The sequence below is a fragment of the Rhinatrema bivittatum genome, chromosome 5 (assembly GCF_901001135.1).
Source record: "Rhinatrema bivittatum chromosome 5, aRhiBiv1.1, whole genome shotgun sequence".
In the NCBI taxonomy this organism is placed as follows: domain Eukaryota; kingdom Metazoa; phylum Chordata; class Amphibia; order Gymnophiona; family Rhinatrematidae; genus Rhinatrema; species Rhinatrema bivittatum.
The window spans coordinates 231375930-231392370 of record NC_042619.1 but is presented as its reverse complement, the minus strand read 5'-3'; the positions used below and the strand labels follow the sequence as shown (position 1 = coordinate 231392370).

The 16441-nt window shown below is 45.5% G+C and overlaps 1 protein-coding gene across 1 annotated transcript in view; it reads right to left on the bottom strand.

The window, feature by feature from the left end:
- F5 (coagulation factor V) overlaps nt 1-16441 on the bottom strand; it is a 145242-nt gene that overhangs the window by 62004 nt on the left and 66797 nt on the right. Inside the window, exons 14-19 of the mRNA XM_029603432.1 lie at nt 15641-15815; nt 14992-15228; nt 13128-13347; nt 11174-11353; nt 5627-5743; nt 2204-2275 (exon numbers count right to left, since the gene is read on the bottom strand). Coding sequence (XP_029459292.1) covers nt 2204-2275; nt 5627-5743; nt 11174-11353; nt 13128-13347; nt 14992-15228; nt 15641-15815 — 1001 coding nt within the window. The remainder of the gene's footprint in view (nt 1-2203; nt 2276-5626; nt 5744-11173; nt 11354-13127; nt 13348-14991; nt 15229-15640; nt 15816-16441) is intronic.

Sequence of the window (16441 nt, the reverse complement as noted above, 5' to 3'; positions counted from 1 at the left end):
TGAGGGGCCTGGGGCATAAGGGTCCTCTGGTGGAGCATGTGGCTGCTCAGTCAGAGGTTCAGATTGCATTTGAACAAAGGCGTGAACCCTTTTGAAGAACTCCACCCATGAGATAGACGATGGATCCATGCTGAGGGGCGCTGGTTCCCTGGGGGTCCCCATGTGTGGGGAGGTCCCATTGGGATTTGCTGGGTCCGGGGTACCCCCTGAGGAGCTAGTACTTGGCCCTGGGTGGGACTGGCCCTGAACTGGATCTCCCAGGGCCTCCTCACACTGGGTGCACAAGGCGTCGGCCTCCTCGCTTTGTGCGGCTCTGATGTGGCATGCTGGGCAGAGGCCCAGAGCCTTTATCCCTGTTTCCGGTGGTGCCATGGCTGTCTGCGCGTAAAATCTTATGCGCTCCAGTGCGCCTAAGATATGCGTGTGAGTTGTGCGCGTGGCTGAGCGTCCAGGCCATAGATATGCGCAGCCTGCCTCCGTTCCCTCCAAGGCCGCTCCGATTTCGGAGCGGCCTCGGAGGGAACTTTCCTTCACCCTCCCCGCACCTTCCCCTCCCTAACCCACCCCCCCGGCCCTATCTAACCCCCCCCCCTTACCTTTGTCGGCAAAGTTACGCCTGCTGGAAGCAGGCGTAACTTTGAGAGCGTCGGCCGGCAACCCCGCTCCGTCCTCCGGTCCCGGGGGCTGGTCCGGAAGCCTCGACCACGCCCCCGGGCCGGCACCACGCCCCCGAAACGCCACGGCCTGCCCCCGAAATGCCGCGTCAGTAGGCCCCGCCTCCCGACACGCCCCCTTACAAAAGCCCCGGGACTTACGCGTGTCCCGGGGCTTTACGCGCGCCGGCGGCCTATGCAAAATAGGCGCGCGCGGGCCTTTGAAAATCCGCCCCTTAGAGGACCATGTTCAGTAGTGTGGGGATCAGGAAGTTAGCTGGGTAAATTTCTCCAACTACAGTAGCTATAACTGGGATATTCAACAGGACTTATCTGAGTAAGTCTAACACCGAATATACTCTGTTAAAGTTAGTCAGGTAAAGTTACTTGGTTAACATTAGGGCAGTGTTCCTGCCAACAAGACTTTGGGAAAGTTTAGCCAAGTAGTGCTCAATAATGGCATTACTTGGCTCAAGTTAAGTCCCATTTTTTAATTTAAAGGTAAAAATTGATATTTCAACCATTAAACGGAAAGAAATATACAATGAAAGAAGTACAAATGTGTTAACAAGAACATGCACAGTAAGGACTGCTTACCTCATATTTATCTCCTCCCTTTTCTCGTTTTTCCTTTTCTACTGAAACCTTAATGTCAAATACAAGGCACCTCCTATAATCTGCATTGATTTATCACATAATTCAAGTTGAATGTTTTTAAGATGGGAAGTAATACTGACACCATGTCGATTTTTGCTGGATTACAATACTACATAGGTACACCTTACTTACCAGGAACAATAAGATTCTGATGTGATCGACTGTTTTCTTTTCATTTTGTGAGAACAGCACACTTCATACAGGTATTTAAACCATATAAATAATCTAATATACAAGATTAGCATGTATATATGTTTCTGGTAGCACACATTCTGTATAAGCATGTATTTTATGTGTTTATCTATGATTTTTACTTTGGTGTATGCATTTATTTATTTATGTTTTATTATTTATGTTATTTTATGATGTCATTACATCTATATATGGTTTTAAATGTTGTTATGCTTACATTGTATGTATGTTTGAATTATAGTAGCCCCTGAAGCAACTCTACCTATAGAGCGAAACTTTGCCAGAGTCAGGCTTATATACTGTGAGAATAAAGTCTTTTGACAATACACCGAACTCATTCTTCTTGGTCGCTACACTTTTAAATATTGCCCTCCATCCTTTTACTTAAATGAGCTGGAAAGGGATTTTTGTAAAGTAGTAAATTGGTGGCCTATCACCAACTATGCATTGGGGAAAAACTAATTTTTAAGGGTCAAAAGCACTGGAGAAAGCTCAAAATGAATAATCTTAAAACTTCAGAAAAAAAAGTGCCAATATACTTCATAAAATCCAGAGCATCACTTGAGTTTTGACATCTAGCTGTTACTTTTAATACTGAAATGAGAAAGAATGAGAAAGAACAGCAGAATATAAAACAGATGATCTTCCCTGTATGATCTTCTCCAAAGACTGAAAGCTCTGAAAGATGTATTTAAACTTACCCAAATAATTAGAAGCAGTAATCTGGGAATCTGCTATAGCACCAGTCATTAGACCCATTGGCAATTTACAAGCTGTAGAAAAGAGGACAAAAAAAACCTCCATTAGTGAAGGGGGAGACTGTAATTAGTCTCCATTCGAGTTGCTGTACAATGAAGGGAACCGAGTCCACTGATGGCAAACATTCAGCACAGAAAGGAAGGACCTCTCATACAGGATTGCATATGTTCTCCTCTAATTTCTGAAATATTCCCGATCAATACAAAAGGGAGAGAAAAACAAAAGAAAACACAATTAGAGAGGAAGAACAGCTGTAGTAGTAGAGAAAAAAATGTGATTATTAGCAGAGGTTAATTTTATTTTTCATTTCTCTCTCTTTTCTTCACTACTTCCGTCATTTATACCAGTACATAAGTGTATATATGTGTGTGGGGGGGGGAGGATATACTGTGCCTTTTCACATCTCCAGTTCTCCACAAGGTACAGTAGAGGCAGTGACTAGTCACCTTTAGTAAAAGAAAGGGAGAAACAAAATTCTCAAGTCTGAACTCCAAAAAGACTTCTATTAAGCACTTTTTTTGTGATGGGAAATTAGACCCCCATGAACAATAGTAACATCCATGTGGGACCAATCTGACTGTGCTCTGTTATTGTCTGTCATGTTGCGGTCCCAGTCACGGCAGCCGCGACTGGGCCCTTACCTCTTTGGTCCTGGCTCGTTTCCGAGGGTCTGCGTCCTGTTTCGCGGCATCCCCACCGGGGGGGGGGACGCCGCCGAGACGCCATGCTTGGACACCTTCCCCCTAGGCGCGTGTGCGCGCGCAAGCTGCGCTTATGAAGGTTGTTTCCTGCCACTGAAAGCTCCGCTCTATCCGTGATGTCAGACGCCGCGGCCTATGTAAGGCCACCGCAGAGCCCAAGACTTTTCCTTGCAACGGGGTTCCTTGCGGTTCTCTGTTGCGCCGTGCCCCGGAGTGCGCTATTGTGTTAGCGACTCCGTTCCTGCCTGAGACTTGTTTCACTCCGTGCCCAAGTCTTGCTCTGTCTGGCTTGCAGTAACCTGTTCTGCTTCAGTTCCAGTAGCCAGTCCTGCTTCAACTCCTGCCTGGTTCCAGTAGCCAGTCCTGCTTCAGCTCCTGTCTGGTTCCAGTAGCCAGTCCTGCCTCAGCTTCTGTCTGGTTCCAGTAGCCAGTCCTGCTTCAGTTCCTGTCTGGTTCCAGTAGCCAGTCCTGCCTCAGCTTCTGTCTGGTTCCAGTAGCCAGTCCTGCTTCAGCTCCTGTCTGGTTCCAGTAGCCAGTCCTGCCTCAGCTTCTGTCTGGTTCCAGTAGCCAGTCCTGCTTCAGCTCCTGTCTGGTTCCAGTAGCCAGTCCTGCTTCAGCTCCTGTCTGGTTCCAGTAGCCAGTCCTGCCTCAGCTCCTGTCTGGTTCCAGTAGCCAGTCCTGCTTTAGCTCCTGTCTGGTTCCAGTGGCCAGTCCTGCTTCAGCTCCTGCCTGGTTCCAGTAGCCAGTCCTGCTTCAGCTCCTGTCTGGTTCCAGTAGCCAGTCCTGCCTCAGCTTCTGTCTGGTTCCAGTAGCCAGTCCTGCTTCAGCTCCTGTCTGGTTCCAGTAGCCAGTCCTGCTTCAGCTCCTGTCTGGTTCCAGTAGCCAGTCCTGCTTCAGTTCCTGTCTGGTTCCAGTAGCCAGTCCTGCCTCAGCTTCTGTCTGGTTCCAGTAGCCAGTCCTGCTTCAGCTCCTGTCTGGTTCCAGTAGCCAGTCCTGCCTCAGCTTCTGTCTGGTTCCAGTAGCCAGTCCTGCTTCAGCTCCTGTCTGGTTCCAGTAGCCAGTCCTGCTTCAGCTCCTGTCTGGTTCCAGTAGCCAGTCCTGCTTCAGTTCCTGTCTGGTTCCAGTAGCCAGTCCTGCCTCAGCTTCTGTCTGGTTCCAGTAGCCAGTCCTGCTTCAGCTCCTGTCTGGTTCCAGTAGCCAGTCCTGCCTCAGCTTCTGTCTGGTTCCAGTAGCCAGTCCTGCTTCAGCTCCTGTCTGGTTCCAGTAGCCAGTCCTGCCTCAGCTTCTGTCTGGTTCCAGTAGCCAGTCCTGCTTCAGTTCCTGTCTGGTTCCAGTAGCCAGTCCTGCTTCAGCTCCTGTCTGGCTCCAGTAGCCAGTTCTGCTTCAGCTCCTGCTTGCTTCAGTTCCAGCCTGCTGCAGTCCCTGCCTGTCCGCTCCAGTTCCAGCTGCCGTGATCTCCTAAGTCCCAGCGGCCAGGCTCCTACGGGCTCCTCCCGGGGGAGTACCGGCTTCCAGGGTGAATCACCCAAGTCCCAGCGGCCGGGCTCCTACGGGCTCCTCCCGGGGAAGTTCCGGCTTCCAGGGTGAAGCTCACGTCCAGTTCCTGCCTGGTATCCGCCTCCCGACCTGTCACTCACTAGAGACTATAATACACCTCTCCCCAGTCTCTCACAGGTTGGCCCAAGGGTCCATTAAACAGCTCACTCACAACATGTCAGCCAATGATGTTTCTGCTCTGGTTGATATTCACTTTCCACTGCAATCTCAAAGTAGGTAGAAGTATTCAGTTTTTCCTGGTATACATTTTTAATCTTTTACATGTCATGATTAATTTACAACCTTTGTTTTCTGTCAGTGAACAAACAGTAGATAAACTTTGCAGTTGGTACGAATAAGTTAATATTTTTTATTGGAGGCACTGACGGTGGGATTCTGATTCTTGGAGAAGGAGACTGAATTCCTTATGGTAAAACTGGTTCAAAGAGAATTTTGAATTTCTGTGACAAATCTCCTTATGATCAGTTCAGCTGAAAGAAAGGGATGAACAGTAGAAGATGGACTGAGAGGTTGGAGTGAAGATAGGGGGACCAAATGGTCAAGTCAATTTCTTGGTGAAATTCTAATGCCTGTGACAGCGAGTTGTGGTTTGTTGTAAAGCTTTGCTGTTTTCGACCTACAGATTGCGGATTCCACATACGTATCCATGTTGAAAACAACTTCATGCGATGGCTGTCTATGGTTTTAGAGACCTCAGCTTGGAGGGCTTTCTATTAATGTGGTCGATTCCAAAATATCTAAGACTACATCTGTCTTTCAATCAGTAGATGACATCAATTTAAGGTAGAACTGATTGGAAACTGCAGGTTAGCTGCTGTCAGGATATTCAGCTCTCTCTGCAGTTCAGCAAGTCCCATGAAGTTTCTCTTCAGACTGATCACACATAGGTATGCAAATATTAAACTGTTTTCCATTACAAGACCTCAGGTTAAAAATCAGATTGCTGGTTTAGGTATTCGGTCAAGTTGCTTGGGATTCCAATCATTCCCAGGAGTTTGAAAAAAGTTCTTCTACTTGAACAAACCCAGCAATTTAAGAGCTGGGTCCCCTTTAAGCTTTTGCATGCTACAATGAAATAAGTAGAACTGGTGATAAAAACATACTTACGTTGGTCTATGACAAGAAATTTTGCCTGCATCCCTGCTTGCTGATACTCTCCCAGTTCACAGTCTAGGAGCCACAAACCAGCTTTTGACGGTGTCATTTCAATTGTAGCGAATGAACCTTGAAAGAGAATTTAAAAAAACCACAAAAAAATAAAGAACCTCATTAATTGGGCTGACTGTATCCAAACCCAGCATCCTGTCTGAATCTGCAGCATTACTGTACTCGGGTAATGAATTATATATTTTTATCACTCATTTGCTTTCTTCTCACCTTGTATCATAAGAACATAAGAACATGCCATACTAGCTCAGACCAAGGGTCCATCAAGCCCAGCATCCTGTTTCCAACAGTGGCCAATCCAAGTCACAAGTACTTGGCAAATACCCAAACATTAAACAGATCCCATGCTACTAATGCTGGCAACAAGCAGTGGCTATTCTCTATTGATTAACATCAGTTTATAGACTTCTCCTTCAGGAACTTATCCAAACCTTTTTTAAACCCAGCTACACTAACTACCTTAACCACATTCTCTGGCAATGAATTCCAGAGCTTAATTGTGCATTGAGTGAAAACATTTTTTTTTCAATTTCTTTTAAACGTGCTACTTGCTAACTTCATGGAGTGCCCCCTAGTCCTTGTATTATCCGAAAGAGTAAATAACCATTTCACATTTACCCATTCAAGAACTTTCATGATTTTGTAGACCTCCTCATCTCCCCCTTGACCGTCTCTTCTCAAAGCTGAACAGCCCTAACCTCTTTAGCCTTTCCTCATGGGGGAGCCGTTCCAGGAGCAGGAGATCATTTTGGTCTCCTGCTCATTCATGCTCGGTTTTTTGGGGGGGTGTTCAATATGCATATCAGAGCAAATAACTAACAAAATCTCTAGATATATTGCATAGGATAGGAGTGCAGGGTAGAACATAATTATACTACTTTACAATTGCAGTAATTATAACACAATTCTAATTAAGCTTTCACACAAATTACATCATTGAGTTTCAAGTTCATTTCTAAATATGTGCTTATATGAAATGCTTTCCAAACTGCCTGCAGGAAAATTAATTCAGAACTGTTTACAATGTAACTGCCCTGAAGGTTAGATAGAATTAAGGTGGCAATAGAGGTTATTCTGAGGTCCGCATTTATCTGGATAACTAAGAAATTATCTGGCTAAATGAAAAGTTGGCACTTAATCGGCTATATTCTAATCGGATAACTATTTATCCAGCTAGAATTTGGCTGGATAAGTCAGGGTGTTCCAGAGGCAGTCCAGAGAGGAGCAGAGTTAGCTGGATAACTTATCTAGCTAACTCTGGTCGGTCCATATAAAGATAGCCACATAAACTTATCCAGCTAACTTTAGGATATCCAGGAATATTGAGCAGTGCGGCTGCACCACTGAATATGCAGTAATAGTTAGCCCAATAAGTTTATCCAGCTAACTAGCAGAGCCACACAGCAGCTGAATATAGACCTCTCTAAATTTATAAGTATACACCAAGAGCTGGCCTGGTGGCTTAGTGGCAGTGCTAGGGATGCGGAAACCGGGATTTGATTCCCGAGACCAGGCTTCTGCTTCCTGTGCTGGGGATGCTGCAGCCCTGGGAGGAGGAGACCGTCTCCACTATCGCACAACGGCAACACCTACAGGCCAGACACAGGGCCCACGTTAGCTGGATTCCAGAGGGAGCCTCAGTTTGTGGCCCCTGTCTAAGGGCTTTCATTGTGATGACTGAGCTGAGGTGGAAGAGGGAAAGAAAAACAGGAGGGGGTGGGGAATGCCATTGGGAAGTTGCAAAATGAACATTCGTGGAAGCACAGCCCTCAGTAGAGGCTGCATCCAATGGAACCCCAAAGGAGCAGGCACATTCTGCCAGGCCAAAAAAAAAAAAAAAAAATTGTTAAAAAAAATGTACCTTGAACACATTACTGGCTACTAAAACCATGAGTTAGTGTAGGGATCTGTGAAAGCTGTAGAACGCTTTTGCCCTCTGGAGGACAATTAGTGAAAAAGCCTTAATGGCAAGTATCACAAAAGCAGATACTCGGGAGATAGTCACGGAAAAAAAAAAATAAAAGAAAATCTCCAAGGTCCTAAAAAGATATTCAGAATGGTGCAGGGGGAGCTGCAGTCTAGCACACTGATTATGCCCTCCAGCAGCTCACAATCATGCTCACAAAGGATGACTCAGCCAAATGTAGACACACCTTTACATTCCAATATATGTATTCCTGTTCTAATTCCAAGTCATAACACTGCCACCCTCGTGCAGCTCCCGCTACTTCTAATGAGAGCAATTCTGACACTTTAAAAGCTCTCTAACTCTTGGAGAAAAATAGGAAATGTAGCTGAAGCAAACCTACTCTGACTCTGGCCTGGATTTAATAAGATTTCAGTAAAAATATGCACAATTTCTTTACTCATGTGCTAAAAAAAAAAAAAAAAAAAGATAACTCTGAATATAGTAAGCAATGCATGGGGAGTTAAAAAAGAATACGAAACTGCTAATCTGAAATGCGCACGGAATGATATGCTTAGCTTGCTGAAACATAAATTAAGCACATGAAAACCTCGAGGTACATATTCAGAAGCATTTAGCCGGCTAACTCAAAAGGTAGCCAGCTACATGAATATTTGGGCATTTATCTGGCTAATAAATTAGCCAGCTAAGGCCTAGATTTAACAAAATGCACTAAATATCGCATGCGATAGGAAAAGGGGAGGACCAAGGAGAGAGAGAGAGACTGGCCATAACGCTCTAACTAGATTAGTATTTATATCTCTATAGGAGGCCCACCAAGTCACTCAAGGTGAGGTTTAGGTATTAGTGTAGGGGTTAGGGGCCACTTTGACATTCAAAGTGAGACGTACGAACAGATCAGTGGTCTCTTGTGAAGATTTGATGACCTACGGAGTGAGGAAACTCAACCAAAGATGAGAGTTGTGCAATGTTCTCTCAACCTAGCTTGATGGACTCTCTACCTGGGTAACATCAAGCTAGGTTGAGAGAACATTGCACAAATCTCATCTTTGGATGAGTTTTCTCACTCCGAAGGTCATCAAATCTTCACAAGAGAGCACTGTTCTGTTCATTCATCTCACTTTGAATGTGATATAAATACCAATCTAGTGTGAGGGCATTATGACTAGGCTCTCTCTCTCTCTCTCTCTCCATCCAGGAGGGTCATATTAGCTTGGCTGGCTCTCCAGGAGCTTCAAAACGCAAATGACAAAGGTGTAGTTAAAATTTGCGTTAAAGCCGTGCGATACGGCTTCGCAACACTGTGAGCCCAGCCCACTTGACCAAAATTCCTGCCCAGTATATCCTCCCCTTTTTCTCATTTGCATCGCACCAAACGTTATGGTGCTTTTGCATGCGTTAATGGCATTTTTTGCATGCGAAAACACCTTAACGCATGCGAAAACGCTATATAGCACTTTGATAAATGACCCCCTAAGTTAGGGGCATAAATGAGAGGAGTTGAGTTAGTTGGCTAAATTAACCGATATTCAGCCAGCTAACTCCTCAGAGTCTGGCAAAGTCTGGTCAGGCCAAACAGCTACGTTTGGCTACCTAACTTTAAGATATCCAGCTACGTTCGACAGTACGGCTTCACTATGAAATATACCTCCAAAGTTGCAGGTAAGTTTGTCTGGCTAACTTTGCTATCCGGACTGGCTGAAAATGGACCGCCATGTTTACTGCATAGAAAACATGTTATATTTACAAATTGTGTTCTGCGTGCATAAAACATCATGAGGTCAGTATTCAAAGCACATTCAGTGCTATTTAGATGGATAGGTGTAATTTATATGGCTTAAGTAGCAATTGCTGAATATGCACCGAAGTTCAGCGGCAGTCACTTAGCAGCAGAAATCACTTATACTGCTAAAAAGTTAATCGCATAACTTGTGGACACGTAGTGGGCGGATCGGGGCAGAGCGAGTTGGCCATAAAACTAGCGATATTTGGTCTTAGCCACATAAATTAACTAGCTAAGCTAGATGTGCCATAGAGCATGTCTAAACGTAAACATTATGGGGTAAGTTTTAAAAGGGTTACGCGCATAAGTTATGCGCGTAACCCTTTTAAAACCTCCCTGCGCGTGCCGAGCCTATTTTGCATAGGCTCGGCACGCGCAAGCCCCGGGGCTTCGCTAGGGGGCGTGTTGGGGGGGCGGCACGACATTCGGGGCGTTCCGGGGGGCGTGGCCCGGGGGTGTTCCGGGGGAGCGGCCGAGACCTCCGGAACAGCCCCCAGGTCGGGTGATGGTGCGCCAGCAGCCTGCTGGCAGGCGTAACTTTGTCGACAAAGGTAGGGGGGGTGTGTAGATAGAGCTGGGGGGGTGGGTTAGGTAGAGGAAGGGAGGGGAAGGTGGGAGGAGGCCGAAGGAAAGTTGCCTCCGAGACCGCTCCGATTTCAGAGCGGCCTCGGAGGGAACATAAGTTGGGCCTCCGATTTCGGAGCGGCTTCCGAGGGAACGGGCAGCGCGCGCAGGGCTCGGCGCGTGCAAGTTGCACAAATGTGCACCCCCTTGTGCGCACCGACCCTGGATTTTATAAGATACGCGTGGCTACGCGCGTATCTTATAAAATCCGGCGTACTTTTGTTTGCGCCTGGTGCGCGAACAAAAGTACACGCGGGCGCACTTTTAGAAAATCTACCCCTATATCCAGCCAAGTTACTTTGAATACAGCTTTGAATACTGACCTCCATTTGTGCACAAAACCTGCTCTCTGTGCATAAAACAGAATTTATATTTTATGCACAGAAAACATGATTTGTACAAAAATCCCAAGTACGGTACACCCACATTATGAACTCCCTATCTATGATCAGGACTTAAATTTCCAGAAAACATGAGTTGGGCCTACACACTTCTCTGCAATGGGGAGTCATAGCTAATGTCTTGATCAACACAGGATTAACAGGGAAGAGTGCTGCTTTGTGTGCACAGTTTTGCTCACATTTGTGCACACATAAAAAATGTGCACTAAACTCCTTGTTAAAGCTGGAGCACAGTTGTACACACAAAAATGTGCATACAACCGTGTATTAAACATGTGTGCACAGCCGATTACACCTTATTACATCAGGGTCCCTATTAGATAACACCACACTCACACACACACACCCCATGCAAGATTTTAGGATCCTTCTCCTATTTTTAAATGCTGGCTAATATTTCCCACGCAAAAGCCACTTTTAAAGAGCCATTGCCACTTTTGCCACTGGGGACTGCAGCACTCATCTTTTACAAAACACTTTGACCGTTCTATCCTTCCAACTATAATCTCATCCACAGCATGCCCAGCAGCTCTTTTATTCTAATCTAACCTTTGCTTTTTTACAACTTTCTTCCCTCTCTCTGTACCACATTTGTAAGCAAATTTCAGCCATCTCCATTTGACAAACCCACAGTGGCGTCCCTTTAATCTAGAAAAGGGAGCCACTTGAAAAAGCTGCCCCACACATATTATACTTAAATGCGACGTTTTTCTTTCCTTTGCAGTTCCATTCAGAGAGTAAGTTTCTGTTACCGGGAAGGAGGGAGTAGACGCCATGCTGTGACTTCTGGCTCTGCTTCTCGGTGAAGGTCTGACCGTGGAAATTAATTACGGGAATATCCTTTGGTCCGCCCATGTTCAGCAGATGCCACCGGACCAGCTCATTCTCGTACATCTTCAAACCTGGCAAGTTGTAGGTGATGCCATTGATGGCTGAAATGAAAGATCAGGCCATGGAAGAGAGAGAGAGAGAAGTGATTTCAAGAGAGACGGAAAAACAAGTTTCAACCACACTCTAGATAAAAAAAAGACAAGAATTTCCTTGACGAGTAAATAGTGCGGGGGCAAGGAAAAGGGGGATTTTGTGCTAATTTAAGAAATCTGAACTGGAACTACTGCTCGCCATTAACTGTGATGACCATCAGTCTGCAGGACAGAGCTCTATGAGCCATAATTGGAGAAGAAAAATGGAGTCTCCTTAACTTGTGAGACTTTACAAAAGGACCCAGAGAAAAAGAGCCAGCAGAGTCGCTTTTGAGACCACACAGATATGAAGAAGGGCCTCGGGTGGTCGCCCTTGGAAGCTCGTAGACTACACCATCGTTGTCGCTGGTCCCTTTAAAAGATAATCACAGCCTGCAAAGATTTTTTATGTCCCATCTTCATTTACGATAAATTCAAAAGCACCACTGTCTTTACTTGTATAGCAGCAGCATAATCAATTAACTGTGAAGATTTGGGGGAGGGAACAATTCTTATGCTCAAAAGGAATTTCATAATTACCCCAAGCAAACAGCAAAGAAAAACTATGTAAAAGTGAAATACAGAATTATTCTTATAAAAATAAAAGCACTGACTAAGTGGCATTATGTGCTCTCTGAAGCAAAAAACAACTTTTGTGTTGTTTTACAGTAGTTATTGCATTATTATTTTTAACTCCCTACATTATACCCCGCTGAGCCCATGCAGAAAGAAGCTGCTTCCTGACTTTCTGCCTATAAAAGGTTCGGAAGCCCAACAAGAAAAGCAGAACACATGGAGGTTCCACTGCATTAATCAGCTGTGCCTAAACTCTTCTATCTAATCCTTTTGGTGGGGAGGGGAGTATTTATGTGAATATAGCTGGCTCAGCCTAAAAGATATCCAGTATACCTTTAGCCAAAAAAACTTTAAAACCTAACTAGCAGTATTCACAGATTCAAATTTATCTGGATAATTTTATTTGGGGATATTCAGCAGAACTTATTTGGCTAAACTGAGCTGGATAAGTTATCTGTTTTGGGTTCTTTTGAACATTGGCCTCATGTATGTCCTGCATCCATGCAAGTTACGTGGACTGAGCAGGAACAGGGGTGGGGAAGGATTTGCACTTGCACGCAAAAATGTGCCCTTACATTTTCCCAGGCACCCAATAGCAGGTGTAGCTGTTTGTGGGGTGGGGGAGGAGGCAGGGATGGGAGACACATTTACATGTATGTGAATACTTTTGCATTTTTAGCAGCATGTGCATTTTTTTCCCTCCAGTACAAATTAGCAAGTGTAAATGTATGGGGGATAATTTTCAAAGGAAAAGTGATTTGAAAATGAACTTAAATTGCCCACTGACTTTGTGCAAATGAGGTCAGTTTTAAAATTACCCCTTATAATGATAATTTTCAACTCCATGTGAGTAGTTGAAAGTCTCTGCATGCACTTTTACCCATAGACTTTGCATCATTTCACAAAGGAAAAAAGTCTATATGCACACATTCCCTTTGAAAATTGCATAGGGCAAGAATACCTGCAGAGATCTGCACCTAACATTTTTCCCTGCAAAAGGAAGGCAGGTAGTTTTGAAAATGCAAAGTGCACATTGCTGCCTCCTCTAACTTCACCCTGCCTTCACCCAGACAACTATCAGACATCCCTCTTCCCAGGTAAATCTTTATTTTTTTAATTTCCTTCAAAAAGATGTACATTTTGTCTACATTCAGATAAAGTACATTACCATGAAATTTATAGCAAGTAGGTCCATCTGAGGGTGGCCTGGAAGTCTCTGTGCAGGTCTTTTTGGAACTTTTCTCAAAGTACCAGCTTTTTGATTCATCAAAGGTCATAAACAGCAAAGTAAACTCCCGGACATCTTGTGGCCTGTAGTTATCCTTGTCGGGTGCTTCACTTCTACAGATCACCAATGGGCCTATCAAGCCTGAGTGAATATCTTTCTCCTACAAGACAGCAACAGAGCAACCCATAACGGCATAGTCGCAGAGCTTCCAGAAAGAAAAGACGACGACGACCTACATTTAGCTGGCTCAGCCTTCTTCTCCATTTCTATCCCAACAAATCCTGTCCATGGCGCATTAGATTTGAACCTAGTCATCAGGATCCACCCCAGCCAGTCTGATTTACAGTCCATAAGGAACATGCATGAGGCTTATCTGCATATGGTGCATGCAAAATTATCTCAAGGTCCATGCTTAGTAAGTCGGCGAGCGATAAATTTATCCATATAAAGTTATTTGGGTAACTTTATCCAGATATTCAGCTGACTGGAATTGGGGGGAGGGGAATTTTAATCCTTAAGATTTTTCTGGCTCACTCCCAAAGTTAGCTGGACACATCTTTTGAACATCCATCTTCTCATGCATATCCACTGTGGGTATCCTGAAATCCAGACTGATTGGATAAGTCCTGGGGAGTGGCTTGAGCACCTGTTTTTTGGATCACCACATCCATTAATGCCCTTTATCCTTATGCAGTTAACAAACTGAAGACTAGGTGAGTGTCCAAAAGCTACTGGGGCAGATTTTTAAAGGGGTTCGCGCGTAAGATACACGCGTACCCCCCCCCCCCCTCCGAAAACCTGCCCTAAGTTCCCCCTATGTGCACCGAGCCTATGTTGAATAGACTCGGTGGCGTGTACAAGCCCCAGGACGCATGTAAGTCCCGGGGCTTTCCTGAGGAGGCGTGTTGGCGTGTCAGGGGGCGTGTCGTGGCCAGCGCATCACCGGGGGCGTTCCGGGGGTGAGGCCGCGGGCGTGGTTCCGGCCCGGGGCCGTGGCCTCTGGACCAGCCCCTGGACCAGAACATGGCGCGCCAGCAGCCAGCCCAGCGTGCGCAAGTTACGCCTGCCTCGGGCAGGCGTAACTTTTGGAATAAAGGTAGGTGGGGAATTAGTTAGAGCCAGGGGGTGGGTTAGAGAGGGGAAGGTGGGGGGAGGCGGAAGGAAAGTTCCCTCCGAGGCCGCTCCGATTTCGGAGCGGCCTCGGAGGGAACGGAGGCAGGCTGCGTGTCTCGGTGCGCGCAGGCTGCCGATTTAGTGCAGCCTTGCGCACGCCGACCCCGGATTTTAAAAGATACGCACGGCTACTCGCGATTAAAATCCGGCGTACTTTTGTTTGCGCCGGTCGCGCGAACAAAAGTACGCGCGAGCGTACTTTTTAAAAATCTGCCCCTCTGGGTTTTGGATACCCTGTGGGCCTGCGTACGTCACCTTAGCCCTTTCTAGAGAGGAGAGGCTTAGTAGCACTGGGCGGAGAACCAGGGTTCAAATCCCACCTCCCCCACTGTTACTTCTTGCGACCTTGGGCAAGTCACTATCTCCTGTTGCCTCCAAAACCACTTAGATTTGTAGGCTATTTGGGGCAGGAACCTACTGCGCATTATTTGGCAAGGTAGGAGAAAATGTTAAAAAATTACTGCTTATTATAGAGGTGAATGTTAGTCAGGTTACAGTGTACCTAAGCAGTCTGAGTAGCCCCCTCTGATGTAAAAAATAAAAGCCACCACTTTGAACAGTGGGAATAATTCAAGGGAATTATGTACCTAGAACAGTTTTTTTCTCATGCTCCACCAAAGGGATTACTTACTGGGTTAACAGCAGAATAATAGGCCCAGGTCTTACAGGCGGGCCCACTCTGTTCTGGTCCTGAGCGCCTGTTTGCGTACCATATGTAGGTGTATGTGCCACCTGGATCCACTGCGTCATCCTTTCTCAGCCAGTCTGGGGAATTGTCATCATAGCTGGCTCCCTCTGAAGATTTCTCATAGGAAACTCCATGGGCATGAAGGGAGTATGGTCTGGAGGCCAGATTTTTGAAATGAACCTTCGAAAATAATAGGAAAAACCTTGATCACAAAAAAAAGGTGTGGTGAGCAGAATTTTATGTATCAATCTCCCAAGGACTTTACAAAATGATCGTGTCCTACTTATGAAAGGAAATTCATGACCACGGTGAACAGGAACTCGCAGGAAATCAGTGCTTGCATTTATTTTTACAGCAAGAATGCAATTTCTATATATGCATTACCTGAGGAATGGCGTTTACTAGAACTAAAAGCTTGCATCTGTAAAAAAAATATTCACTACTTTATCTCTGTCCAACAAAATGAACGAGACTTGGAAATATTCTCCCTGGTGCATCTCTTATTTATCAAATTGCACAGCACTCTAGACAGATTGAATATTCAACTATAGGACTAGGAATAACTTTTGTTCCCAGCACACTACTGACTTGCCTGTATGACATCCTCAACCTCAGCTCGGATGACAGGTCCAAGGACACCCAGGTGCTCTTCATACTCCCCCTGGACGCTGGGTCTTTGAAAGGTGCCATCCTGGTAACTCCGAAATACCACTTTCTTGAACAGATTGCCGCTTGTATCACTGCTAACTCTATCGTGCCTGACGGTGCTATGAAGAAAAGGAGTACATGGAAGACTCAAAGTTGTTCGGAGAGGAGCCCCTGTGTTGCATACATTTAAAGAGCTGCTAACATGCTTGGGAACATTGGAAGGAAACATAGGAAGGAAACATTGGAAGGATTCAGATTTCAATCTGCCTGCCCGATGCTTGACTAAACTTACACTCAGAAGCCAAGTACGTGCGTAACTCTACCTGTGTTCAGGAGAGGCATGGGCAGGGTATAGGCAGGGTTTTTTTTTCCTTTTAACAAGATTGTGTGTGTGTGTGTGTGTGTGTGTGTGTTGTGAGAGCTGGTACAAAGGTACTGGGCACCCACCCTACAGGAACCCACTTACTCCTCTGTTGGCTTTGTTTTAACTGACATGCTACATTAAGGTCATCTCCTTAACCAGTTACATACTTGTACCAACACTTTTTGCTAAAAGCAGTGGTTCTCCCCCAACACACTCTGTGACCCTCAACCAGGTCCAAGACTTTAGGGTAACCAAAGTATGCAAATGAATCTGGGTTCTTAAGCCAACTGTATGCAAATACAGTTCATCAATATTCATTATGGATATCCTGACAACTAGACCTACATGAGCTTCCTAAGGGCCTAATTTTCAAAAGCATTT